The 27,847-nt window shown below is 36.0% G+C and overlaps 1 protein-coding gene across 5 annotated transcripts in view; it reads right to left on the bottom strand.

Annotated features, from left to right (window-relative positions):
- Window positions 1-1,211: 1,211 nt before the first annotated feature.
- Window positions 1,212-27,847, bottom strand: part of LOC110839537 (uncharacterized) — a 45,981-nt gene continuing 19,345 nt past the window's right edge. Inside the window, exons 5-8 of one of the 5 annotated variants that reach the window (XM_087345958.1) lie at window positions 26,337-26,531; window positions 21,485-24,147; window positions 20,374-20,460; window positions 1,212-1,691 (exon numbers count right to left, since the gene is read on the bottom strand). In XM_087345958.1, the coding sequence (XP_087202084.1) occupies window positions 22,864-24,147; window positions 26,337-26,531 (1,479 nt within the window). In that variant the 3' untranslated portion in view covers window positions 1,212-1,691; window positions 20,374-20,460; window positions 21,485-22,863. Of the gene's footprint in view, window positions 1,692-15,704; window positions 20,461-21,484; window positions 24,148-26,336; window positions 26,532-27,847 lie in introns of those variants that run through there. The other 4 variants (XM_022083823.2, XM_087345957.1, XM_022083822.2 and 1 more) reach the window with 4 other exon arrangements.

Here is a 27,847-nt window from a genome sequence, read left to right as displayed (position 1 = left end):
TTTAAATTAAGTGAGAATTTTATGTACCACCTACTTTCAACAATCAATAACTTTGGATTTTATATTTACGTGTTTCGTATCATTAGTTCAGGTTCATAATTTTGCTCGGGTTCGTGAAACCGTCCACATTTACGGGGGCACACAAAACGTAATCATTGTAGTTAGCTAAGAAGGATATCAAATAAAGAGAACTGAAGATGTAATTAATGGGCTACCAGAATTTAAAATTATAACGATCATTTCAACCAAATCAGTGCAAATTATAAATCCTTACACAGGCCTAATCGTATCTGTCAGGGTTAATCAGTTGCAGACTATTACGATCTCAATACTGCGACTAGTAATTTCTGTTAGATGAATGTGTGCACTACGTTTCGACCTTTAGATTACTAGAGACTCACGAAGCATCGCAGAGAAACGACTGCAAGGAACAGGAATAACACGGATGTTAGAAATTCTCAAGAAACTTGCTTCTCTGCACTCCACCTCATCTACTTAATTTGAGCTGTTTGTTTTTGTTACTTTTCGTTCAAGTATTCAACTTACAACGCACGCAGAAGCCAGTTCTTTCAGTGAACCCACTGCAATCTCTGGTTTTCTGTACTACATGCTTGAAGCTGGATCTACATTTTTGTACCATGTCTGATTTTTATTGAGTTTTGCAGTTATTTACACCGTATAATTAAGGATTTAAGCTACTTCTTACTTCAGTTTCTTTATTTACGTGTGGTTTATTTAAGCACTGTCAGTAGCTCAAACTATATAGCTTAAAATGTTAGGATGATAAATGGAAAAGATGTGGAAGGAAATTTTTGTAGTCTAATTTAAGATATGCCAGTGTTATTTTACAGAGGAACTGAGGCGAAGTACGAAAAACTTTAGTCGTTATAACCGGTCTCCAGACCAAGAATTTAACCCCGGAACACTCGACCACGAAGTATGGTTAAATAATGACGCCATGTCTCTTACAAGTGTCCGTATTTGCCTGACCATAAATTTCCGGATCTATGTTTTATCTTCAATTAACACAGGCTACCTGCTTTAGCGAACCAAAAAGGATAATTAAATAACTACAATTCATTAAGTTCAATTAAGTTTTATTGAGATTTGAAGTTCTAATATAATAAGTATAAAGACTGCTGTGTTCTGGTATATATTTCCCTATAGTCTGGTATAGACTGACAGACGTTTCAGAGAATCTTATTGCCTACACACTCCAAGTCCTTAAAATTTCATTTGCTCCTGTAATAATTTCACTCCTGCTTTTCCGACTAAAATTTTGTGTGTTTCTCATCTCCGCCTTGCATGTTACATTTCCCAGCCACCTCTCAAACGAATAAATACACAGATTCAGTCTATACTTCGTACTGAAAGAAAAACACGTAGACTGAAAAAAATTATTTACAGCCATCTACACCTCAGGTTTAAAATACGGAGCACCGGGCATGATATGCTGCTGGCTTGGGCAGTGAACAGAGTTTCTGTTGAGGCAGATCAGCTTCTACCGAACAAGCTACCGTGTGGTATTCTGAGTTGTGTAAGACTTTCGTTGGGCAATCTGGTTACTTGGCACTGAGGTCAGTGATCGGTCCGTGGATATGGCTATCGGGCGTAGCTGCTCCAACCAGAGACCCGTTTGTCGGCTTGCTGAAACAGCATCTTAACTCCAAGATGATTTCTGTTAATACGATCTGAAATTTAGATAAAGCATCGGACCAAGAATATTAATGCAGAAAGTATGTCTTCTTTGCAGAAGATGTTTTTTTATTGTATGTTGACTTTTTGTATTGAAACGGTTAAAATGCAAATGTTATATGTAATATTTGTGAACCCTCATAAAAAATCTTATATAACCCGATGATGCAGGTTCTTTCTCGAGAAGCCAATAGCCTCTTAGCTTGTCAAGACATTTCTCGTCTTTTTATAGAATCCAAAGGTTAATTACACTGTCCACAGGACGTCGCCACTGGTCATTATCCTGCGCTAGATAAATCCAGCCTACAACCTCTCACCCTATTTCCACAAGATCATCTTTAATTTATTCACTCATCTACTCCTAGGTCTTATGAATGGTCTCTTCCTTAAGGCTTTCCAACCAAATTTTTTTAAGCATTTCTCGTTTCTCCCACCCACACTTATCTCATTTTCTTCTGTTTAATTTCCCTAATAATATTTTTGAAGAGTACAAATTATGGAGCTCCTGATAACGCAATTTTCTCCAGTCTCTTCTCTCTTCACCCTCATAGATCCAAATATTTTCGTCAACGTTCTTCGATTTAATAAGTTAGTAATCACCTGTACTTTGAACAAAGTGAATCCAGCTATGCTGAGATTTTTCGTGATTTTCTGTCGGCTCTCCAGACAAATTCTGGGGTAGTGTCCTAAATTAGACCACTTTCCTTTACCTTCTATGCTTTCCTAATGTACTACTTTTAATCAACCTGTCGTTATTCGCTTTATAGTACGAGTTAATCAGACCGTCTTTTAATAAAAACAAAATAGGATGTAAAGGCGTGAAGTGGATATCGTGTGCGTCTGTTTGTCAACATGTTTTATCCCTGAAATTACTAATTAGATCTTAATGAATTTTTTTTGGACATTTTTAATTTTGTTCTGTATCTGTAGCCCAACTCTTGCTTTCGAATTGAGCTTTGTCGATATTCTCTTAAAAAGATCACCGTACAAATATTTGTTACATGAAATTACATATATATCTCGCTGAACTCCGCAAGTTTTATTTGAAATATTTTTGTATTTACTGATTATGTAAGGAAATGCATTGATAAATTTACATGTAATTCTCTGAAGTGTTGTATCTGTACTTCTGTTAGCTTTGCAACAGTAGATACATACGCAGTAACATTGAGATCAATGACCGCAAAGACTGTAACTGAAAGACATGCCCAATTCTATATAATGTGAGCACTGAAAAAGCGTAGTTAAATTAACTATAACGAAAGATTATACTGGATGTCTACTAAAGTGAAGTAGGCCAGAAGAACGCTTTTCCACTGCTGTTAATAATTAAGAACAATAACAAAGAGGCTTCCTTCATCACTTTATGGTGAATATAAATTTAAACTTCAGAATTTTTTTTTCCACAAATGGGAATATTGTACGAAAGTTAAGCATGTTTCGATCAAACACTACAAAAGACCCGTGATACGAATAAATGTTATTGACACAGTAAATAGTTTCCGTAACTCCAGATATAGTCAAAATGCAGCGACTATATGAACCCTTGATTTTGCCCACAAAATGCGTTTATGGGTTTCGTTTTATTCTCAGAATAAACGGTGGTTATTTACTTAAACAGAATAAGTTAATTATTCATTATAATATAAAATTGGTGTGTTTTCTTTGAGAAAGGACCTGAAATTTTAAATATCACTTAAATGATCTTCAATCTTATATTACTAATGCAGTTGAATGATATTTATTAACTGAAAATTTAAAATAGCTTTCGAAATTCAGAATATAATTTTAGTAGGTTAAAATATTTATCATCCCCCATAACAACTGTAAGTCTCTCACTACCCCTCCACATTTACCTCACTCTCTCTTCTGCTTCAAGAAATAACGCTGGTTATTTTGAAAAAATTTTATGTTCATAACTCTGCTTGTCTTAGCCTGTTTTCGTCTTATTCATATAATTATTTTCTATCAGCTGTATTAGTTAAGGAAGACGTAATATGTATCTACTAGCAGTGATCAGTTATTGTATTTTGCAGGCCTTGGGTTTCAGCGGGAATTGTCAAAGAATGTTGTTTATGAAGAATCATTTTATTCCATTTAGTATCGTCCCTCTTTCAAGAATTCAGCCCTGTAGTCTTTTCCGGTTCGTAATTAATTATAGAATTGTGAATCCTTAGATATTTGATATGATTTCTTGAACAGGAAAAAGAGCAGTCACTACAGAACAAAGAACTGTAAAATATAAATTATAAAATATTCAAAAAAAAAAATAATGACTTCAGATATTATTCTTTACCGACTGAAGCTGAAATATTTCAGTCAGCCATCAACCAAGTTCTTAGTTTCATTTCACTGCGGACTTGATTTTTAAACGTCTGTGGATGGCTTCAATAGCATCTTACATGTTTATAATCCTGACTTAACAGATACGTCACAAAGCTGCTCGTTTCCCCCAGGTTTTAGTGATTATGTTTAGTCAAATTACAACCAATTTGTAATACAAATTCGTAAATTATATGTGATTTTAGTCAAATTTACGTGCAATGTGGTCCTCTGTCTTCATCTTTTATGGAGACGTGCTTCCAGGGGCATGATCATGGTGAAGATATTCGAATGATAATGCGATTTAAGTAAGACAAACGAGATATTTGAAAGCATTATTATATTATCTACAGAAGCAATTAACAAACAACCAGTTGAGACAAACCTTTCCTGGGCATGGTATCTCTGACGTAATGCTTGTACAGAACGAGTGATAACCTCTATTTAACTCTTACTGTGCTAGTTTTCCTTTAAAAGTACAGAACAAGCCTAAGAACCTATGAACTGTTACTGCTAAAGGGAAAGGAGTTAATGGGTATCACGAGCCCGCATGTATAAGGTAGGATATCCTAATAGAATCAAAGAGGGAAATCATATAGACCTATTTAAGTTACCTAGAAACAATATAAAGGAGAAAACGAACATAAAAATTGACCACGATTAAAGTGTCAGTGCCTTAATATCTCGGTTTGTAAGATTGCTAATGTAATCCTTTACAACAGGTGTTCAAAGTGGCGTCCTCCACATTCAATGCAGGCATTGCATCGGCGACCGAAACTCTGGCGCATCCTTTCAAATGCCTCAGGAGTCTCACGGACCACGTCGGATGCAGCAAGTATTCTGGCCAAAAGTTGTTCTGGGTCGTACACGGGTGTCTCGTAAACGATGCTCTTGACATGCCCCCAAAAGTAATAATCGAGAGGTGTCAAGTCTGGGGAGTGGTCTGGCCTCCTCTCCCTATCCAACGCCCGGGATAAAGTGCGATTTAAAATTAAGCCAGTAGGAGAATAGCAAAGTACGATTATTTCAGCGGTATGTTATCAGACTTCCCTACCTTCAATGGCCTCGACTGACTCAGGATAACTTCGGAGGACATGGATTCCTATTCGAAAGTTGTTCTCTCTGAGTCCCTCTATACGCTCCTTCAGTTTGGCCCCAACCTTTTGAATCACTCTGAATATTTCAAACATGTGATCCGAAAGTGTCAAGGCAAATCTACTGAAGGAAAATTGTACGCTGTGCACAGCTTACATGCAGGAGTTTCTATTACACATTTACATGGAAATTATTTTTTTGAAAATAATAATTCTCTAGACGAAGAATAGACGGGATTGTAATTAATAATTTTATAAGTTTTATCTATAGGTTATTAGAGAACAGGCGAAAAAATTGGACATTATGAACTGAACTGTGTGCCGAAAGTAATGTGGTCTTTACTTCGCCATGAATTAGCTCTTTTTCATTTTCGACGGGTATACATTTTAGGGATGTACTGTACTGTAAGTATATCTAGTCTTAAAACCTTTTTTTTATTATTATTGTCCGCAGAAAACTACATCTCGTAGCAAGTCTTTGTTGCACAGTCTGAACTTGTTGTGTCTGTGCAACAAAGACGTAAGCAACAACAAGTATCGAGGGTTACGTGTGTCCTTGTAATACAAACGTCAGCGCATTAACGACATATCGCTTCTAATATAAATGATAAAACTGTGTTGGGAAAAAAAATTAAATTGAATGTCAGCAGCCAATGTTATAATTAAATACGCCATCTTATTTATTTTTCTTCCAAGACTATTTTCTGTTTAACCAATAAATGCTCTTTCAGATGTCTGGCATGAGAGCAGTAAAATACATAAAAGTAATTTGCGTTGAATTTTAATGCGCAGACACATACCAGTATATATGCATGTGGTTTTAAGACGTTCTTCAGACTGTCCCATTCCTCGACTTACCTCTGCAGAAAGTTTTAACCGTTTATATCAAACCGTAACTACATGCATCAGCCTCTACAACATTCAAGAACTAAGTTTTGTCCACTGAGTGTATTTAGGTGTGCGGAGTACTCAACGATAATTTCCCTAAACAACTCGGCTAATTTATCTTCGTAATTGTGACGCTTTGTATTTCTTTGAAGAACGGAATTAATTCTTAAACATTATTTCTATTCATTTACACACTACCTCCACGAAATGGACGAAAACTGGAAACCTTCTGAAAGAGCTTTTTCCCTCTTCTCCAAAAAATAAAATTATCAATCGAGGGTTTTACCTGCGTTTTTAGTAATCATAAATTCCTGCGTTATGTGAGGAAACAGACGCATTCTTCTCCACACGAAATAAGACTGAAACATATTCGCAGATCGCGAAGCAATTGTTTTCATGATAGCTACAGGGAGGTACGTGCTTTGTCCTGCAATCACTTGCCCACCCTCGAGGCATCATCTTGTATTTGTTCTCTTAAACTAGATTGTAAACGCTGATAAGATTAATTATTTGCAATAGCCGTAGCTCATCATAGAGCTCTATCTTTAAAGTGCCAACACTATGAGCTGTGTGTGGAAGCTGTCTGTGGCGCATCGCTCCTTTTTCCTCTTACGAAGTGCTGTTGCTTGCTACCTTCTTCCAAATAGGACCACAAACCAGACAAGCTGCCAATGTGCAACGTAGCTGCAAGGGATTGTTAGCAGTTCACTCACTGTTTCAAAAGTTTAATGCCTTATTAGCATAATAACCGGATCCCCCCCTCCGAAAACTGTATTTAGCAAAAACCTGTTCTTATGTACCATGAAGTGACATTCAAACCTTTCACTCTACGCGGTTTTACTTCGGGTAGGTCCAGTATATTAACGTTTGCGTGTTGTCCGCAGGGTTTTAATGTTGCTGGTCGAGGATGAGCTTAAGACACAGGGGAGAGAATAATTTGGTTACTTTTAACAACTGGTGTACGCATGGATACGAATTTAAATTTGTATCTGTCTATATGCAGAAGACATGTTTTCCATGCTCCAGTAATTTAAAAACCAATGCACGGTTCGCAGACTTTTAAAGTGAAGTCTCACAGTTAATTAAATTAAAATTGCTGTAATTTGTAATTTTGAAACAGGAAAATTGCCAATGACATTGAAGCCAAGAATATTCTGACAGCGAACCGCAATCCGAATCTGTTTAATATGATTTAATAATTAGTACTGTTGTTGAGACTTTATGTCATATTATTTTCATAGAAATATCGACGTAATGTTCCAACATATCGATGTTTATATATGTAGAATACTACTCCTGTGTTCATCAGTTACATCAGATTCAGTAAGAAGTAGTGTTTACTAGTCTCTCTCGTGCTTTCCTCTAAATGCAAATATTTCACAGGGTACAGAGTCAACCATACGGCCTGTAACAAACCAGGAAAGGCAGACTAATTTACATCAAACAAACCTCAGAGTGGAAAGCTGTCGTAGAATATGAAACGCAGCCATGTTTAAGACACACTACAAAAAACACATCCATAAAAGCCGCCTCAGATCCCTTTAAATGTGAGTCAGACTTTCTACTATAAAATTTATTCGTAATTGTATTTAAGATTTGTTTAACGATGCTACCAGTAGCTCAGACTGTACTGCATAGCGTTGAGTAATAGGACGATAAATGTCATGGAGTGAATGTGGAAGACCAACCGTGGTATAACTTAAGATTCTGTCCCAGCATCTGGCTGTCAGGATAGCAAGACTCCGGATCCATATTTGAATTTTGGGTTTCCTGAAGGAGTGCTACCACTCCGCTGTGACGTTCGGCCGTTTACACTGAATGAATGGTTTAGTGGTTTTCCTTATTCATTAACTGCAAATGTTGAAATAATTCTACATATTTATATTGCCATTCAGTATCATTTTGTCTGTTGTGTTCAAGTAACGGCTTTTACTGATAATATGATAGCTAGAAACAATCTAAAATGGCGTTTTAATAGGCCATTATGTATTCAGTCCACATACTTTCAAATTATTCACAGACTATTATCTCGTCATTTAATATTTTATGACCAACGCAGTTAGAAAGTCGCTACTAAGCAACCAAAGAACCAGAAGTTTCTTTAATGCCATAAATGTGAACAAATGAATACGGAAATAAATGTCGTTTAACAACACATAGTCTACTTCTGTCCAGTGACACATTCTTGCACTGCTATGATCCCCGGTACACAAGAACGCACAGAACAGAATCAGAATGTTGTCTCTCCAAACAAGAAGAACAAGTTGCATAACTATAGGGGCATAAACGTATCTTATTTTACATGTTTCGGAATCTAATTCATCACATCAGAAACATATCGCCCGAAATAAAATAAGTGTATTTATGTAAAAATCTTTATTTTTTAAAACACTGCCACATCGTGAATTCTGATACATCATTAGGCTATACAAACGGGATGTTCAATTTAAAAACAGCAAATGCCATAGAAATAACATCTGTTTTCCCGCTTCTGAAACATTCTGCTTGGAACGGCTGTGCGTGGGAGTAACACCGTGTTTATATTGAAAGCTTTCATTTCAAACGTTTTATTGATTTAAAGCTTAGCTTCTCTGTACGCGGTACAGGTCACAGCGGCAGAGCGCGCTGTACCACCGACCTCACAACCCTGTCGATACAGGCGTGGTACTTCTCTTTTGTACGTCCGTGTGTTCAGCAAACACACTTGTTCTTCATTAAGTATGGAACGCGTGCGGGCGAAAGTTTGCTTTCGTCAGAGGACGAATTTGCAAATGAAAAAAGAGCTGAAGAAAACACATGCATGAGGAAGGAAAAGATGGAATGAGGAGAAATTGAGGAAATGTGCGAAAGATAAACAGTAAAAAAGAATTTGCAAATAATTTTTTTAGAAGAGAAACAAATAATCTAAAACGAGACCAATTTTAAGAAATATGGACAAATTCAATGGAGTTCTTTCATACTAAGATAGAACACGAAATTGTTCTATAACTTTTATTAGAAGACAGAAAGAAATAAAGAAAGAAAGAGAGGGAAATTACTAAACGATGAATTTTTTACGGCAATAAAATGACTAAACTTTCACGCCATAAATAATTTAAATAACCTCAGTGATTGATAAGGTAGCGTTAATTACCCTACAAAGCATATCAGAAGCTGCACTAACAATAAACTGTAATGTAAAAATATAATAACCGGTGATTGAAATATCAGTGATTGTAGTGCCAAATAAAGATACATCGTTAAAACTTTACACAAGAAAACAATGCAGCTTATATGAAAATCAACATCATTTATTGCATGATGTAACATAAGTCGAAACCGGTTTTGGATTAAAAATGTTCCTGTCTCCTCCTACTGACGGTCCATTTGGAGCTCATTCAAACTGATACCAGTTTTCAACACACCTGTAAAAGTATGAAGTACGAGGCGAAATATTTCTTCGTAATCCCTTTCTTTCCACGGAGCAAGAAATTTGTTTTCCTAGGCAGCTTTTACTTAATCGGAAACGTTGGACCACGAAGCTGACCATCAAGTGAGGAAGTTATGAAAAAATTACTATTTACCTCCGCGCCCTCTACATCTTAATTTCGTATTGTTAGTCACAGAGTGAAAGCATGGTTTGTACACAGATGTTTTCACGAACATTTTTGACATATGAAATTAATGTTTTTTTCTGTAGCAACATTTTTATCATTCTAAATTCTATTCAAGAGTTGTTGATAAAACGAAAATGTTTTAACAGCTCCATGGTCTTTGTGTCCTAGATATTTTTCCAATCTCCCATTTTGTTAAACATTAAAAGTTTCTTTTATAAATTTAAAACAACAAGAATAATAACTATTAGCATCCTTATTTAAAGTTTTGAAATTTGATAAAGTTTAAAGATCCATTTTCTCGTCCATTATCTGATACCCTCATAGCTTATTATGGTTTCTTAGTTGATTTATTTTTATGTGGTGCATGAATGTTTATTCAGAAATTGAAAAAGTTTTATAACTTTAATATTACCTTGTACTTGGACTTAACAATATTTTAAAGCGGAATTTTGGGAAAATATTTAGTTCAAGTTAACAGCTATCATTTTTAAACACAGACAAAACAATCTTTGTAGCTACTATCTATGATTATCCTTCCAGAAAGTCATGGTAAATTTTATAAGCATAATTTCGGTCATTTTTCACTTATTTTATCACAGGCAACTCTCTGCCCGTTGCTGGGGAAACAAATTACAACGAGTTTTGCTAGAGAGCGGTCACCGCTTGCAACATCGCCTATTTAAACTAACACAAATATGTAAAAACAGAATCAAAAAGCGGGCGTGGTCGACACTCGCAACAAGAGGTTATTGCTGTATTGACGTTTTGCAGTGTTCAATAATATTGAATTATGCATAAAGCCGCAAGGGGAGGGGTACAGCACATCACCGATTGATAGCATAGAAGGACCATGCGTTGGCGTGGGTTGAGAACAGCGACAATTTGTGATACTCGGAGGTTTAGAGTTGGATAGAATGACTTATCGTTATCGGCCATGACGTCACTCGCTCTGAAACTTTATCATGTGAGACAGTGGAAGCAATCCATAAAGATTAATAGAAAATCAACAAGTAGGCCCTATCGTATGGTGATATTTTTCTAACTAAAAAATTAGGGATCGTTCTGTGCCATCAATAGGATTATTTAACTGTCAAGAATGATTTCTAAATTAGAAATACAACATACCACGAGTTCTTAAACTATGTTTTGTCGAAGATCGAAGGTTGAAAACGAATACTTTATAATCGTTAAGATTTACGTGTTCAAATCTCAACCTTAATTTTAAGACTAGAAAAGCAGTTTATGTTTGGGTTTTTACTGGTCTTCCGAAATTTATAACGATAAAATAACACAAAGTTTTTCTCAATGGTAACGAGTCACGCAATTCGGATGTCTGGGAGGTGTGAGGAATGAAACCACTGGAATTATTCATGAAGGAACGCGATTAGACAAAACAAACACTGAAACACGTAAGACATTTTAAAATATTCGACGCTGCAGTTTAAGATAAAAAAACACAAACCGAGATGGAAAATGCCTTATGTGTGCAATGGTGGCTGAAGACATCATAGGATTAGCGACACAGATGGCCAGAGACAGCGTGGAATTATCAATTTAGAAGGCAAAATGAGTTGTTAAGAAGACGATAAGACACTGTAAAGGCTGTTTTCAGACCTGTGCAGGAATTCTGCTGCCTAGTCAAAGAATACAGTGTAATCAATGTTGCTTAAGCTTTTCTCATGACCTAGAACGAACATGAATCTGGGACGACCCGAAACAATTTTCCTGATCGTAATCAAAGAGCTTATCAGTGTTCCGGTATCCATCATTCTCTAAGTACAAGGCGTTCCTCTAATCTACACCTGATAAGAAATATTATCTCATCCATATCTCTACTCCCTATCGGCGTCCTTAAGGTAGACCATTACTACTTATATGGAAAAGAGTACTTAGCAGCTGAATATGGCTGTTTTCTGGGTTGTAGCGCCTTGTAGTCTTGAGGAGTGAGTAATCGCCTTGATGATGGAGGCAGCAAGGACCTCTGAAACGTCAGTAAACTTCTACCAGACTACACGGCGCTACAACCCAGAAGACAGTCATCTTCGGACTCACCACCGTGAAAACCTCATATCCTACTCAGAAGCTGATAGTCTCTAAGTTAGTCTGGAAAATCCCCACATTTTTTGGAACCTAATACGTATTATTCACACTCGATAGGGGCACAGAGCAGGACAACTCACATTTTGAACACATCTGATGACGGGAGCTGAACTAACCATAATGGCGATACAATGAATTATCCATGGCCACCTCATTAGAAATGAAACGAAGTACGCGAGTGATCTCAGAATGTCAGAAAGCACTCCTGGTTTTTCGAATTTCTTTTCAAAGCACAGAATGAATAAAATACGATTAGTGAGAGCCACACGTCAGATTATTGCCATGCAAATTTACTAAAACTTTTACCGTCCTTTGTAAATAACGTTCTTCGGCTAGCAGAAAACATGTTCCTGTGTTAACAATAACGACTCTGTTACGGGCTGGAAGACTGGGCTTCGAGTTCCTATGGACAGAGCCTTTCTCACCCACCACAGCGACCGACCACCTGTCAGCCTTTTAACCTTGTATACCGTAAACTCTTCCCCGGGGGTAAAGAGACTGGGCTGTGTTGCCGACCATTCACCTACTTTTAGTCTAGTGTTCCGCAATTTTTTTGCTCGCGGCATAGCATAATTCATCAAGCATGCATGACGTCACATTATAAAATTTAGCCCACGAAAAGGAGGTACGAAACCATATCTGGCCGTAAATATGTATCTACGAGTAAATCCTTGCCCTGTAAGAATACAGGCATAAGAAAATACATGTTGAATTCAACTAACGATGATGAACCAGTGTGTGTACGTGTATTACAAAGTTTAATTAATAAAGATGTGATATTGATATTTTTTTGTAATAACGTGGGGATATAAAATTTCTTACAAAAATTTCGCAGCACATTTGATATCTTGTGATGGTAAATCATTTTCAGAATACTGTTCTAGTGAGAAGGTTAAGAATTCATTGAGCTATACCTCCACACCCCCATATGTCTGCACGGCGCGGGGTATAACTTACGACCTGGGGATAAATTTACCATGCGTGAACAACAGGTTTGTTCTTTCTTCCACCGCCGAAGTTGCCTGATATTGTTGGAACACCAGATGTTATGTTTCCTCGAGGGACTGAAAAAAGAAATATGGCGCGAAGGAGGGTGGGAGAGGGAGGAACAACTTTGCTGCTCTCAAGTCTCCCGGAAGAAAAGAAATTCAATACCGGCGACGAAGTACATCAATTTAAACCGTTATTAGCCTCTTTGTGCGCAGAAAGAAACTATTTAAAACGGTTTGCGCAGAGCCTACAAGAAGGTAGTCACAAATCTACTATTTTGCCTGTTATTAAATATTCCCTTGTATTGATTTAAACATTCTAGAATGAAGAATCTAGAGATGAACATCTAGACTGTAGGCTTAGCAACATTTGTATTTGTGAGTTCTGTTCCTAAATCTCGGCCCTAAAACCGGTTACAGTAACTAAGGTGTTTCGTGGTTTTCTTCAGCTACTTTTAATTAGGCTACGATCTCTTACTTCCACGCCGTTTCGACTTCATTGTTGATTAATCCTGGGACTCATTGCTGTAGCCCATTGTATGAGCTTGTGATAACGTCTTAAGTGACTAACATCAACTAGAAGTCGCTCAGATGGTCAAGAAACCCTCCAACTTTTATGAAACCCAAAGGTTTATTATCGTGTTTACAATAGCCTGCCAGCAGTCCTTATCCTAAATCAGATGAATCCAATTCATACAATCCTATCACATTTGCCTAGGATACATTTTAATATTATCCTCCCATTTACTTTTAGGTATTTCAAGTGGTATCTTCCCTTTAGACTTCAAATCAAAATTATGAACGCATTTCTCATCGCCTCACCCATTTCATCTCGACAATATTCGGTGATGAGTAAAAATTATAGAGCTTCTCATTATGCAGCTTTTTACAGCTGTAATCACACAATTTCGCTTTCGTCCTTAGCAACATATTATCAAACGCTGTTGTCATTAAGCAGTATAAATCATAAGTAATTAATGATCAGAAACTTGAGAGCAAAGTTAACAGACAGTTGGGTTAACAGATAGGGTCAGAAAATAGGAATAATGCTAAAATATATATAAATTAGTGAGATGCTTTTATTAGTAATAAATTCTAATATATTACTTCACTACCCCAGAAGGTTTATAACAATGGTTAATTTATTGCACAAATATTATGTTAGACATTTTCCATTGCCCAAGATACATTTAAAACAAACGACGTTCGTCAAATTTGAGATATGAGGCTGTCACTAAGTTGAAAGTGTTGGTTATGGTCTTGTGGGTTGTGACACCGTGTGGTTCTGCAAGTGGACACCGCGGCGTCACAACCCAGAAGACAACAATTAACAATTCTCAATTTGTCTCTACTCTCGTCTTCAGTTGACTGTTTGTCATTTAACTGGCAGATACGTTTATCCTAAGATTAGTTGCTCCGCTTGGGATCGAAACCTCGATATTTCGAATACGAGGCTGTTAGATGACTCTTAATCACCAGCCTGTCAAGTTTTGATCATATACCCAGAAGTATCTTCTATCTATGACGTTTCATGCTCGCCTTCTCAATGAGAGCCGACAATTGGCGCACTTAGTTCACAATTTCCTGGTAGGTGGCGTCACTATCCAGCTGTAATTCCACAGGTATAGAGAAACGAGCACTGGAATTCTATTTCTGTTTGCATAGCCGACTCCATATCTGTTTTTCTAACGTCCTCTGTAACGTTTTAACAATGTTATTCTAAATTGTGAGTGACATCAAAACTGTAAACAGATGTCTCAGGCATAAAAAAGGAGCACAAAATATGTGATGGTACATGTAAAACACATTCGTATTGAATTGACTTTGTCAGATTATCGACTACATAATCGCAGGGAGAAAACTTCTTCCGGACTTGCTCGACACAGAATACAGCCGTCTTCAAACAATACTTGTTTCAGAGGGTTAACTACGCTGATTATCATGATAGGGTCACCTAAACCGGTCTATCCGCATGGTGTACCTTTAAATTTAATTAATTATTTTACTAAAATTTGTGTTGTCATTCAACATTTGTCATCATGAAGTAAGATAAACAACGAATTCTGGATTAAACGGGAGCATACTTTCATCGGAAAAATATCTTCTGATCGAGAAGACAGAAGAGAATGCTCTACACGGCTGGGGTGACAATATCTAGCGTCACACGCGACACGATGAAGTTTCACAGGAAGTGAGATTTATACCTACAAAATCTGATCATCATTGGTTCATAAATAGTCATAATATATTGACTGAAATAAATTCCTAATGCTTCTAGCCAGATTGTAATTATCAAGGATAAGCAATTATCCCTTCACCACGAAACTCAACTAAATAATTTTTACAGAGTCAGTTCCTACCGTAAAGAGGACAGAGCACTTCTTTATTACAAAGATCAATTCGTTAATGCTACGCAAGATATGATTGCTGTTTACGCTAACAAAGTATAAAAGAATATTGGGAAAAATGTAAAATTACTTATTGTTAAGGCATGTTGTGTATGTATATAATTGGCTGGGTTTCAAAGCGTTATTAAGTGACTGGTTCAGTCAACATAGTATCTAAAATGAGATGTGTGTGTTCTTTGGTGGGATGAACTGTTCGATTTGAACTTCCTGTAAAACATTACCTACAATCACCTGTTATGGAGCAAAATTGTATTTTGGGAGCTACATATAAGGATAGATGGAAAGACGTCATTCAAATTAAAGCTAGAACCTTTTGTTCTCACTGAATGATAACTACATTATATTATTAAATGTATTACACCGAAATGCATCTGCCCTGTAATTAAACACCAAATAAACGTCCTATCACCCATCTGGAAGACAGCTGTGTGATAAATAACAAATTACCAATGAAAATATTATTTTGATGCCAGCTTATTAACCAACTCATTTAAAGCGATTCATCAAAATACTTGTTCCTTTGACAAGTCAAAACATTAAACACGTTGATCTGTCTGTGATATAAACGTACACCATAAGGTAATAGAAATACAATAAATGAAGACACCCTCGTAAACAACACAAGATTGTTTTTAATTGTAAAATAATGTACACTTATTTATTCTTAATTTTCCCCTAATCTTTATGTTCCGCAAAATAATAAATTTTTAACTTTCAGCCTTAGGGATGGGATGGAATAGATGCATGTACGTACATTGGTGTTCGCCTTTTTCTCCATTCCAAGCAATGGATTCTGTTACGCTGTTTTGGTCAGAAGGAAATATAGGTCACGGGCAGTTAACAGTCACACTGATAATACTGATGGTTCTTTCAAGGAGGCAAATATGGCTTTCGTATCTTATCTTTAAATGCACAATAAAAAGCAGTAATTTTAGATTATAACATTCATATATAAACAGATTAAACAATTTCTAGAAAAATTCACTACCACAAACAAACGACTTTATGGACAATCAGAAAAGAGTAGCTAATCATTTCTAATATACAGAGAATAACTTGCAAAAACTATTATTAACAATTACAAATCGCGTTATTATATGTATGATATAACAATACCAAATCATATATACATATATCGAGATAACTTTTATTTTCCTCATTCTTTCTGAGCAAGCATTTTAACTAACATTAGAATTATATTTCATGTTTTCACAGCGGTGAAAATCTCGGTCCTGTTTGGATGTGTCTTGTGGCGTCGTTTCGTCTTGTAAATAAAATTACAATAGACACTCATTCTGATTTAATACTGAAAGTATGTTACAATGCCTTTTAAATATCACTAATTGTCTCTAATAGGACCAATCATATTTTTATCATAATCATGATGTCAGTGTCATTCTAAATGGCAGGAGGATTAATTTGTTGGTATTTATTTGAATTTAAAATATTTTTATATTCAAAATACATAAATTAAATTTCATTAACGGCCAGTCAAATACTAAGAAAAAAATTTTCCTGAAGATTTGAGATTTCATATTTAACTGTTACGAATAATTGTTATTAATAAGTTAACATCGTTTACTTTTAGAATAAATATTGATCTTCCAAAGGAAATAAATATTTACTACTTTCGTAAACAATTTTGAATATTTCAACGACCATCAAGCTTGAGGACATTTTGCCAATAAAATTCGTTAACGATAATTGCAGATTTCACTAAAAAAATATCCACAATTACGAAAAATACCTGCTCTCGTCGCGTGATGGCAACTTCAGTTGCTGCTTGCGAAGTCTCTGCCTGCCTGATACATTTCCCGAGACCTTCTTCCCCCCTGCACAACTTTCTTCTCTTCTATTTAAGCAGCTGATTAGTCCAAACAATACAGTTTCTGGTCGTGGGTTGTTCGTTGAAATATTTTAATATCAATAATTTATCCATCTGGCCATGACATCCTTATTGAATCGATAAACTTAATAATATTTGATTGACAGAAAAAATTATAAGGCTCCTCATTATAAATAGAATTTTCTGCACCCTTCTGTTACTTTCTTCTATCTAATTTCCTCAACTCCTTCTTCTGAAACACCCTCATCCTTCACTTCGGAGGCAAAGCTTCGCGCCCACATAAAACAACAAACAATATCATAATTTCTCCGTACACTGTAACTACTTAAATACTTGTAAGTATAAATATTCTGCATATTATGTCGTTCATTTAATTCAGTTTGCTACACTTTTGCAATTTTGTTTTCGGACAGTTTGCCTGTAGACAGTCGGTCATATTCGTTGTTATTATCGGAAAATTGGACTCTTCATATTCCCCACAGAACAGTAGGCCTATATTAGTTTAGAAAAGGGCCACATTTACACCGTACAATCTTGAAAGAAATTAGAATAATTTTTCATCCATTTTCATGAAACATTTATAAGTAAAAATCATGTTCACAGTCAACACAGAACCGTAATTTTAATAATAATTTAGGAGACAAGAACAAAGGTAAATTTCTTTAATTCAGAATATCTAAGGTACTGAATGTCGATGTTTTATTGTATATAATGTATCAAATTAGATTATTAGCCTATATAATTTATGTTTGTTTTTTTAAATATCACTCCTTTAAGTTATTTTAGTAACACACACTAAATAACGTGGTGTATTTATGTTTATAAAATTCCCTTACGCTGTGATTAGCCCTATAAAAAAGTTATCAACACTTGCTTTTACGTTTAACCCACTTTCTCAATTCGTTCAAATTTGCATGCATAAGAAATGGTACGGCATATAAATATAAAGACAGTAATACAGAATAAATATACCACATAGAATTCAAAGATTTCTGCACTTTTTCTTTGACTATGCTAGTCAAATTAAAGAGCACAGATAAGCACTTCGCTATATACAAGCACCAAATGTCTTGGTAGATAATGGATACACTTAAAGTTAAATGTAATTTTCTTAATAACATTGAAATATGCAATGCTCTATAAAATGCCCGGAGAAAAACCACGATAAATACCGTCTAATTAGAAGGAATAATTTTCGAAATTTAAGACACTACACTATACTCTTAAGATTTAAATTTCACTATTTGATATTAATCTAGTATAAAACAATATTCTGTGCAAAAGGCTATATTCTCACTAAGTAATCATAGGGCCTATTTATTGTTTATAGGACTACATTAAAATGAAACAGCGGCACATTAATAATATTAAAACAGTATTATAATCATAACTGTGTATTTTTACTAATGGTTTGCTTAACGACACTGGAAATGGCTCTAATTATACATCTTGTGATATGGTGATTAGAGAACAACGGATGTGAAAAGTTGCTGAAGGAAGTTATCGTAGCCCAACTTTTAGTATCACCCTGGTATTTTCCTGAAGGGACTGAGGAAAACCACGACAAGATAGCCGGTCTCCGAGCAGAGACTTTATCCCGGGACATCCTAAATTTGAATCAGGATTGCTAACCACTCGACCCTGATGTACCTTTGTAGTCAGAATTAATCGCATAAAATACATTCGTTATAACTCTATTGGTGATGTCATAGCATACTTAATTTGTATAAATTCAAATTACGTGTTATCTACTCATTTAACAATAGTAATCTTGCCATGAGTCTGAAATTGAAATGCACGAACGAGACTTTGAAGCCCCTTTTTCTCTTCAATCAGTAGCGAATATAAAAATAGTTATCTCCGAAATGTTTTAAGTTTACAGACCACAGCGACTCTTTTCACTAAACGAATTGTAAGTTACCTCAGAACGGAACCTGATACTGAACACGTTTTCAGAAGTACGGATAATTATATTGCACTTAAATAACAACAAAGAATACGCAACAAACTATTGTTATCACTAACAATTAGTTAATTATTAAATTAAACCAAAACCATTGCTCAATATATGGACATAAACCATATCCATTATCTTCCAAAAGTTAATTCCTTACATTATTTTAAATGGAAGTATATAAGGGTTACAAGTCGACCATATATACTACATGCTATGGGATTTCATAGTAATATCACTACTTACCATTATATAAACATATATATATAAGGACGGGTTATCTTCATTCAATGCATACAGTTATTTTAATTACAGAGCTGTCCGTAGTAAATTACATTACCCAGAATAGTACCAGCACCACTTTCCATTTCCAAATAACATCTAGCCAAAAAGTAAAAGAAAATAAAACCTTGATAAGCAGTAAATTTAACACGCTTGCTGAGCGTGGATGTCTGTTACTTCTTTCCTGATTCCAAAATATTGTCCTTGACACTTTGATCTCTAACACACTCAATCTCTACGCTTCAAATTTAACATCTACACAAAATGCCATGGCTGCTGCTCAAATATTTAGGCCTAACATAGAAATACAACGAAAGGATTGTGTTATCTTAAGCAATGTAAAGTTAGGTTAGGTTAGGTTAGATTAGTCACATTAACAGTAAATAAACAGCAAATTGAGCTGAAGGTACTTGCGGTCATCGTACAACATCAAATGATTATCACATTAAAATAATGTAAACAATAAAATTATATTAAAGTTTTGGCTATCCAATTTTGTCCATATTTATATCCTTTTTGAGATCATAACTAAAATGTGAATTTCACTAAAAACTGCCATTTTAAAAATCGATTATATATCAGTCGATTTTTAAACAGACATGGCGTCATAATTGTGCCTCTATATTCTGTATCTGGCAGACAATCTAGTGCAGAGTAATTTATTCATACACAAACATAAAAGTTTAAGCTGAGAGAATTTTAAATTCTGGAAATGTAGGTTATAATATACTCTGAGAGCAACTCTGTTTACATATTTTGAAGGGTTTGGTAAATAAAACATTTAATTTACATTCACATACACACACATGAATGTGAAGGTTTGGGTGAATAACACCGAAGTTGGTCCTCAATTTCATTTCATTTAAAATAAAATTACATTACGTGACAATTCTCAATTTCATTTCATTTAAAATAAAATTACATTACGTGGCAATTCTGTTAAAAACCTACCTATCTCGTCTTCCACTGCCGGATGTCCTTATTCTGTTATGGCCAAGTCATAAATAACTTTTCTATTTCCTGCAGTTGTTCTTACTTAAGTGGACAGAGAACTTCTTTGTTTACATTACAAACTGCGCATGAATCTTTGTTTATCCTAACTGGCATTATAGGAGGTACCTTACGGTCTATTTCGAACATAGTTTAATAATTAATTTCAGTTTCCTAGACGTTAAAAAATAAACATATTGCGAACGAACCGATTGTGTATATGTGGACCATTGGAAAGCTCTATTTCTAAGCACCTGCTTGAACTGGTTCTGGGCTCTGCGATAGACGGTCGAAGACTGTGGAAAGATTTAAAATTGTGCATGCAATATCCCTCTGCTGGTCCTTATTCTGAGTCAAATCAATCAAGTCCACATCCTCACACCGTATACTTTTAAGAACCATTTTATTATTAAAATGTCATTTACGCCTGCGAGGTTTTACAAACAATATTTTGGCAATTACTAAACAATAAATTCCATTTCCTCTTATGGGATTTGATTTTCTCACGGCGGTGATGTCATTTTGGTTTTTCTGAGTTGCAAGACCTTGTCGACATGTAGATAGACATCAACATTGTTAAGAAACATAATGCCTCTTCAATCTTGAAGTTGGAGACAGTAGGATCTTTCGAAACGTTGGTATCTACCCACGAGTTAACTCGGCACTACAACCCAGAAGACTAAATCAGAAGCAGAATTTTTATTTTTTGTTCATATTTAACTTATCTGTTTTTGAAGGAATATGAGACAGTTTAGTGTCTGAAAGTGGGAGTACGCCTAGCCATTTCAAGCCCGCTGATATCTGCCGCATATTTAATTCATTCACTAATTATAAGTAGAAGCAGGCCACAGTTCATAATCCGCGAAATTTTATTAAGAGAGGACTTTACGGGGCACTTCTTAACTTTCACCACATTCAACATCGCTTAAATTTTCAGTTTTTCATAAAGGATATAGTGGTTATACTTCAGAACGTCTCATATGACTACCGTCCCTCTAACTGGGACTTTTGGTACACCCTCATGGCCCATTTAAACATCGAACAAAATACAGTAACTTTTACATAGCCTACTTTATATTTATGCGTGTCTTAATATTTAAATTATAGAAGTTTTTGAATTGGAATGTAAAGGTTTGTTGCAGTTGAGTTCAACTTTCGTTTCTAAATAAGAAAAACAGATTGATTCTTGGATCAGATTATACAGAATGTTCAAAAAACAAAGCAAACCCCATTTCTGACACTTCTTATATATCTGTCAAAAACAAAATGACATTAAAATTATAAAACATAAAAGAATTTTATGATAAATGTTGGAAATACCCTCCGCGTTCAGCGATGCGTGCATCAACCATTTTCCTCACGTTTGACGCATCTCGGCTAAGAATTGCTGTGCCACGGAAATCGTTCACCAGACGAGATACTGTCGATTTGTTTACTACAAGACAATCGGAAAATGTGTCCCTAACCTCACTCTGGAAAGTTAAGTAAGAATGAGATGCCATGTATTTTTCGACACTGTACACTCGTTTCACTTCGACTGTTGAAAGACAACTAACAAACCTGTGCGGCAGGTTACGATATATCGTGACCTGCGCGGGTTCTTGTACAATAACAGCGATATAGTGTGTTTCTTAATAAATTGAACTGTATAGAATTACAGCTATCAAAAAAATATTCTAATAATGATTGCGTGATTTTTTTATCATCCTCCGTCAACCCTTTGAAAGCGGAGAAAAGGAGAGGTAGTTACGAAACATAGCAATAGAGTAGAAGCAAAGGGAACATTTTTGGGAGAGAAGTGGGAGATACTTGATTTCTGTGGGGAGGGGTGGGAGGGGTGGGAGAGACCATCTTATATTTAAAAAGTTTTCAGGCAATGCCCGTTCGCCCTTCTGGTAAGGACACCGGAGCTAATCTAAATAACACCTAAAATTGAGTTTCTACCTAGAAGAAAACACACCTTCCCCATTAAGGAGATAAATTGGTTAATGCTGTTTGACGATATAATCACAATTTACTCTAATAATTATACGAAATCCATAATAATATTCTCTGAGAAAAATGCAGAGTTACTTACTGTTAAATAAAGTAATATAGACTATATACACACATAAATGCATTTTAAAAGGTTAATTTGCAGTCATAATTGTCTACATAATTTTTAAATTAAGAACAAAACTTTAGAAAATGCATGTAGGATCATTAAATATGGTAATCTTTCATATATACTAAAGATTCATTTCATTTAAGTTCCATACTTCAGTTAAATACAGTCGTACATAACCGACTGTTAAATGTTGAATTCTAAAATTTATATGAAGCGAGTTTATGGCTATTATGTCACCAGAGCACCGAAATAACGATCAACGTTATTTCTTTCACACAACCTTTATAATTTGGTTTTGTAGTTTACCATAAAACATTTAAATTTGATTATTCCATTTAAGTTCATTGGTCGTGAAATGGTTAGTTGTTTTCGACTGACAAATTCTAGTTTGGGTGGCTATGATGGGCCCTTCCTTCTATTTTACTTCCGATTTCTAATTCTCATGATCTGGATATCGTACACGGTTTCCGTGATTTATATTCATTTGACTTTAGTTTGTCATATTTTAAAATCTGTCCAAATTTACCCGTAAACATATGTGACATAATTTAATTTTGTTCTCAACACGAAAATACGTATTTATTTCGTCACACTAACTTGTTATCTGATCAGATGGAACGAAAGCTTTATTTTCATATTCCTGTGATTTAACTGGGGCTGTGTCACTGGCTTCTGATGAATCATTAGCCACAGACTTCTCTATCTCATCTAGTGGAGAATTCTCGTTACGAAACTTCTCGAATTTCGGAGAAAGTCCCGGTCTTGTTGCCTTATCTAGAATCAAACTTTTGGTTGTCTGTTTAATCTGCGTATAAAGTTCCGGTGTGATAACGGAGAGTGGACTTCTCTGCGTTGGAGCCGAAACACAGTCTTCCTCAAACTTCTTATCTTTTGCCTCAGTCGCAGGTTTGTCTCCTTCTGGTTCCGTCGCCAAATTAACTCCAGACTTGTTATCACTAATACGCTCTGCACCAGCGTGTTTTTCATCTAGCTCAGTAGGAGCAGGGGGACCGTCTTGTTGACTGTCCTCCATTTTGTCGTTCACAGAAGGTGGCGTAGTGATCCCGTTAGCGACAGCCAATACAACACTGCCATTCCCGAGTTGTCTCTGTTCTTCCTGAAGTCGTTCATCTTCTTGAAGTTGTCGCCGACGTTCTATAGCTTGTATGTCGGAAAGAAGGCGACCACTGACCGGAGTCACGTCAATGCTGTATCTTCCTCGCAAATGTCGATTAATACTTACTTTATCGCTACTATCAGTGACAGAAGACGCCCTCTTCATTTCAGCCGTCGCCTGGTTATTCCACCTTGGAACCACCAGTTTCCCACCACCTGCAGTTCTTTTAGCTTTCTCATCACTAGCAGTGTAACCAACATATTGAGGATACCCAAAATGTCCCCCTTCGTATCCGACCTGGTTACCGTAACGGTAACTCGGATTGTTAGAACCTGACGATGATATGCTGAGATCTGATTGGGAAAGTCCTGTGTTTGTGTTCGCACTCCTGTCTTGATCATCTTCGCTTGTTCCGTCACGAGTAACTTTACGTTCTGTCATGTCTTCCTCTGTGTCTTCATCTTCTTCGTCTTCCAGTTCGTCTGACATATCTTCAACCGATACTTCGTCGACGTCCATGTCAGGAGGCCGGTGAACTTGTGCTCTTTGACTTGAGGACCTCCTGCTGCCGTCCTCCTCGTCGATGTCTTCCTGGGAGCTGACTGCTGAGGACGAGAGCTTGGGGTACAGATCGGAGTCGCTGCTTCGCGCAGCCCCACTTTGCTGCACCTCTACCACGAATACGTTGTTCTCGTTCGGAGACGACGACGTCGTAAACTTCGTCGTCATAGTTTTGGTGCTGCCGTTTCCTAACGTCACCTGTGAATGTTACAAAGAAATTGTATAAAATCGCTGTATGTGAGTATGAAGTCATAAATACTATTCTGCAAAATTTCGATGTCATTTACTATAACATATTTCCTTTTGTAACTAAGTCTTACATTGCATATTTTTAGTTCTAAGAACAAACTTATGTAAAGTTTCATGTCTCTTATTGTCGTACTGCCGCAGACATATTAATTTAAGCACGAAATTGTATATATAGTTGCCCAAATAAAAATTCGCAAAACCTCTAACGCCGAGAAGAAGCTCTTTCCAAATACACTAATAACGTGTAATTTTGCAGACTCGGATTCCTTGTCGACAGTTCACAACCTGTATTGTGTCTTTCACGAGTCTCGCAAATTTCAATCTTTACGCCACTTCACGTCCTTCTGTGAAGAAACTAGAACGAAAGAATACAGGAAAACCGACATTCACATCCTGTCAGCCGTAAATAGTAACACAAAACCTCGTGTGAAGTGGCGTGTCTCCTGTCTATTCATATATGACCATTGTGTCTCGAAGCCTGTAGCTCCAAGACTCGAAACTAATTTTTGTTTCTTTACTAGTTGTTTGCAAAAAAGTGGAAAAAGATATCTTACTTCATACTAAATGTCTGTATTTCTGGTTTAGTGTCGCAGAATGTTATAATAAGGCGAAAATGCTGTTATATTATCACTAATTGTTTGACGATTTTAATCCTGGTTAGTGTCTTAAATGTATTTCACTGTTTGTACAAATCCTTGGTTTGTATTTTCAAATTATACATAATCGCTCAGAATAACACCAAAGTTTTATTTGCACTAAAACTTACGCATGTTTATGTGGCAATTCAAACATTTCAAAACGTAATATGATGATGTGAGTAATGTTACTTAGCCGGCAGTCTGCAGACTTAAGACATTTCAAGGTAAGAATTATAATTTTCATAGTTATTTTAGTAAACAGCTAAGATTTAGGAAAATCTATCAAGTTTTCCAGAGTCCACGTTAAGGAGGTTAATGTCACTTGCGTCGGTTTCTCCCAGAAAACGTCAATTCAGCTCCGTCAGTCACGAATGATTCGTATAATCTACTGCCACCCCTGGGATCCAATAGGACTGCCCGAACAGTATGCTCGCATCACCTCGGCCAGCGAGAAGCCAGAGGTCAGAGGTCAGAGGTCACGAGTGAAGCCCCCTGGCTTAATATCACACCGACTGGACTTCGTAACTCAAGAAACCAGCCAAGCTACGTTCGGCTTCTAAAGCTCATATGATCACGTACTTCAAGAGCGCAATCAGAATTGACTTAGAAACACGAATTCGAAACAAAATATTTATATAATCGAAGCAGCAAACTTTAAATTTATACGAGTAATAACAATTTCTATAAAATTAGATGATTAATCAAGATAAGAATTAAAAGATGTTAATCCTAAATAAAATTGACTGAAAGCTATAAACTTAGGCAAAACTAAACTAGAATTTATGAAACAAAGTTTTACTAGAAATTAGAAAAATATTGAGAGAAGCTTCTTACATTTTATTCGTTGTCAAATATTATTCTGTTGGTGACCCAATCTGGGAGGATGGATTTGCCAGGATATGTAGCACACATAAACCATAATAAACGTTTACACAATTTTTGTCATAAAACTCGAGGGAAAGAAATCACTTAGAAGACATAAAATTAAAATTAATGCGAGGATATGAAGGTGTAGATCGGATTCAACTGGCTTAGCAAAGGGACCAGAGAGCGGATAATGAGAACACGGCATTTAATCTTCCGGCTAAAGGGTTAAAAAGGAGGGACACTATTGGCCAGCTAAGCTTATTAAAAACGTCTGTGATATTCTTATGTGAACAATGGTTGCTCTCCTTTATGGCGGTGTATCAACTTCTCGATGTCCCGGATTCAAATCCCGGTTCGCAGCTGGACTATCCTGACTGAAGTTTTTTGCAGATTTCTCAGTCCCTTTAGGCCACAACCGCTTCCTTCGTCATTCTTTCTAATTCATTATTCATTCTCATCTTATCATTCGATTCTGTGGACTAAGAGGATGCCACAGTAATCGCTTAACAACAGACTATTCCGCCTTTAATTATTCGTACTTGCTGCTGTATTTAACAAAAGATGTTTAAGTAAAAGACATACAGAATTAATTGCTTATTTAGTTTAATTTAGTTTGGTTATTCCGATACGTACTTCTGTCTCCTGTGTTTCGACTATGAGGTGGTTGTTTTTCAAGGTCATGGTGATGATGCTGCCGTTGGCACTCTTGGAGGTGTGATTCGGTAAACTGCGCGAAGAAGTCCCAAAGCTGAGCAGCGGTGATTGTGACGTCCCGTATTCAATTTCTTCCCCTGGTGTCATCGAAAATTGCGATTCACTCGTTTTCAACTGCAGATATGAGAGTCAGTCCCAAACAAACAAACAAAAATAATATATTAATCGTTTTAATTATCGTTTCCTTATTAGAATTATTAAGATTTAAAATATAAACGTCTGTTAGATTTCTAATAAGGTTTAAGGACTGTTTATCTCAATATCATTTTATAAAACTGCTAAAGAAAAAGTTTTATAGCGGCGGATTTATGCATAAATATTAAGGTGTATTAAAGTATAAGTTATGACGACATACATTAAACATTATATTAGTTTTATCAGTACATATATTTATTTTCTACGCTGTCTGTAGAAATAGTGTTTTAAGTTGCTCGCTCTTATTGCCCAAGAAAAGGAAATATATACCTGGAAACGTGTTTTACCGTATTTAATTTTATGTTTTCCTAATATCACATTTCCTACAAACACACGAGTTTCCATCACGTACCTTCGTGTTCAAAAGCTACTTCACTCTTTCCCATATTTAGCCTAGTTTGGCTATAGGAATATACATTATTAGTGACAGATAAACTGACATGTGTATCTCCACTGTCGTAATGAGGGTTTACAGTGTATTTCGTATTTCGTAATTACTCATACATGTGTTTTGTGTTCTTAATATGTGTCAATGTTTTATTCTCAAAATACACCATGGGAACTGTACCATAGTGAGGTGAACTTCAAGTTACTTGCTGTGGAATTACAGTAAAAATTCTTTCAATCTAGTGTTTAATTTATTCATCAAAGACATTTTGATTTATAGTTCTGGTTCCAATATGCTTCGTTCCATTTGCTAGTAACATGTATAAAATAGTACACGTGCTAATCACTGGTTCTTCTTTATGTAAGACGAAGTACTACAGACTGATTAAACAGTGAGGAATACGGACACGATATGAATTCGGGATGTACGCTAACAAAAAAAATTAGTATTCAGAACATAAACTGAGCGCTGTAACTGACCGCACTGCAGAAATACTAATTAGATTGCCGTCATTGGTTTTCTGTCTCATCTTCTTCACAGCGAGCAGACTGACATTAGTCCGCATTTCATAATCGCATTGCACCATCGGTGTATCAGCCTGTGTTCTGCCGTTATACCTAAATTGGATCGTTGCCACAGAAACATACGTGGGCCACAGAAAGTCGCGTGAATGAATATTTTAGCACCCCTGCTTCGTATCCGGGAGGTTTTCGTCTCGGCCCAAGGTCTAGTTACTTCTATTTAGGTGTATCGTGATTGTCCTCAGTCGTTTCACTCGTTACATTTTTCGCGCCCTTTCCACTTAATTTATTATTCACATTCGCATTTATATTCGACCTTATACACG

This window comes from Zootermopsis nevadensis, unplaced genomic scaffold (genome assembly GCF_977971745.1).
Source record: "Zootermopsis nevadensis isolate Lab colony 2312 unplaced genomic scaffold, Znev_1.0 Znev_ptg000009l, whole genome shotgun sequence".
NCBI classification, from domain to species: Eukaryota; Metazoa; Arthropoda; class Insecta; order Blattodea; family Termopsidae; genus Zootermopsis; species Zootermopsis nevadensis.
This window is presented reverse-complemented; position numbering and strand designations above follow the sequence as displayed.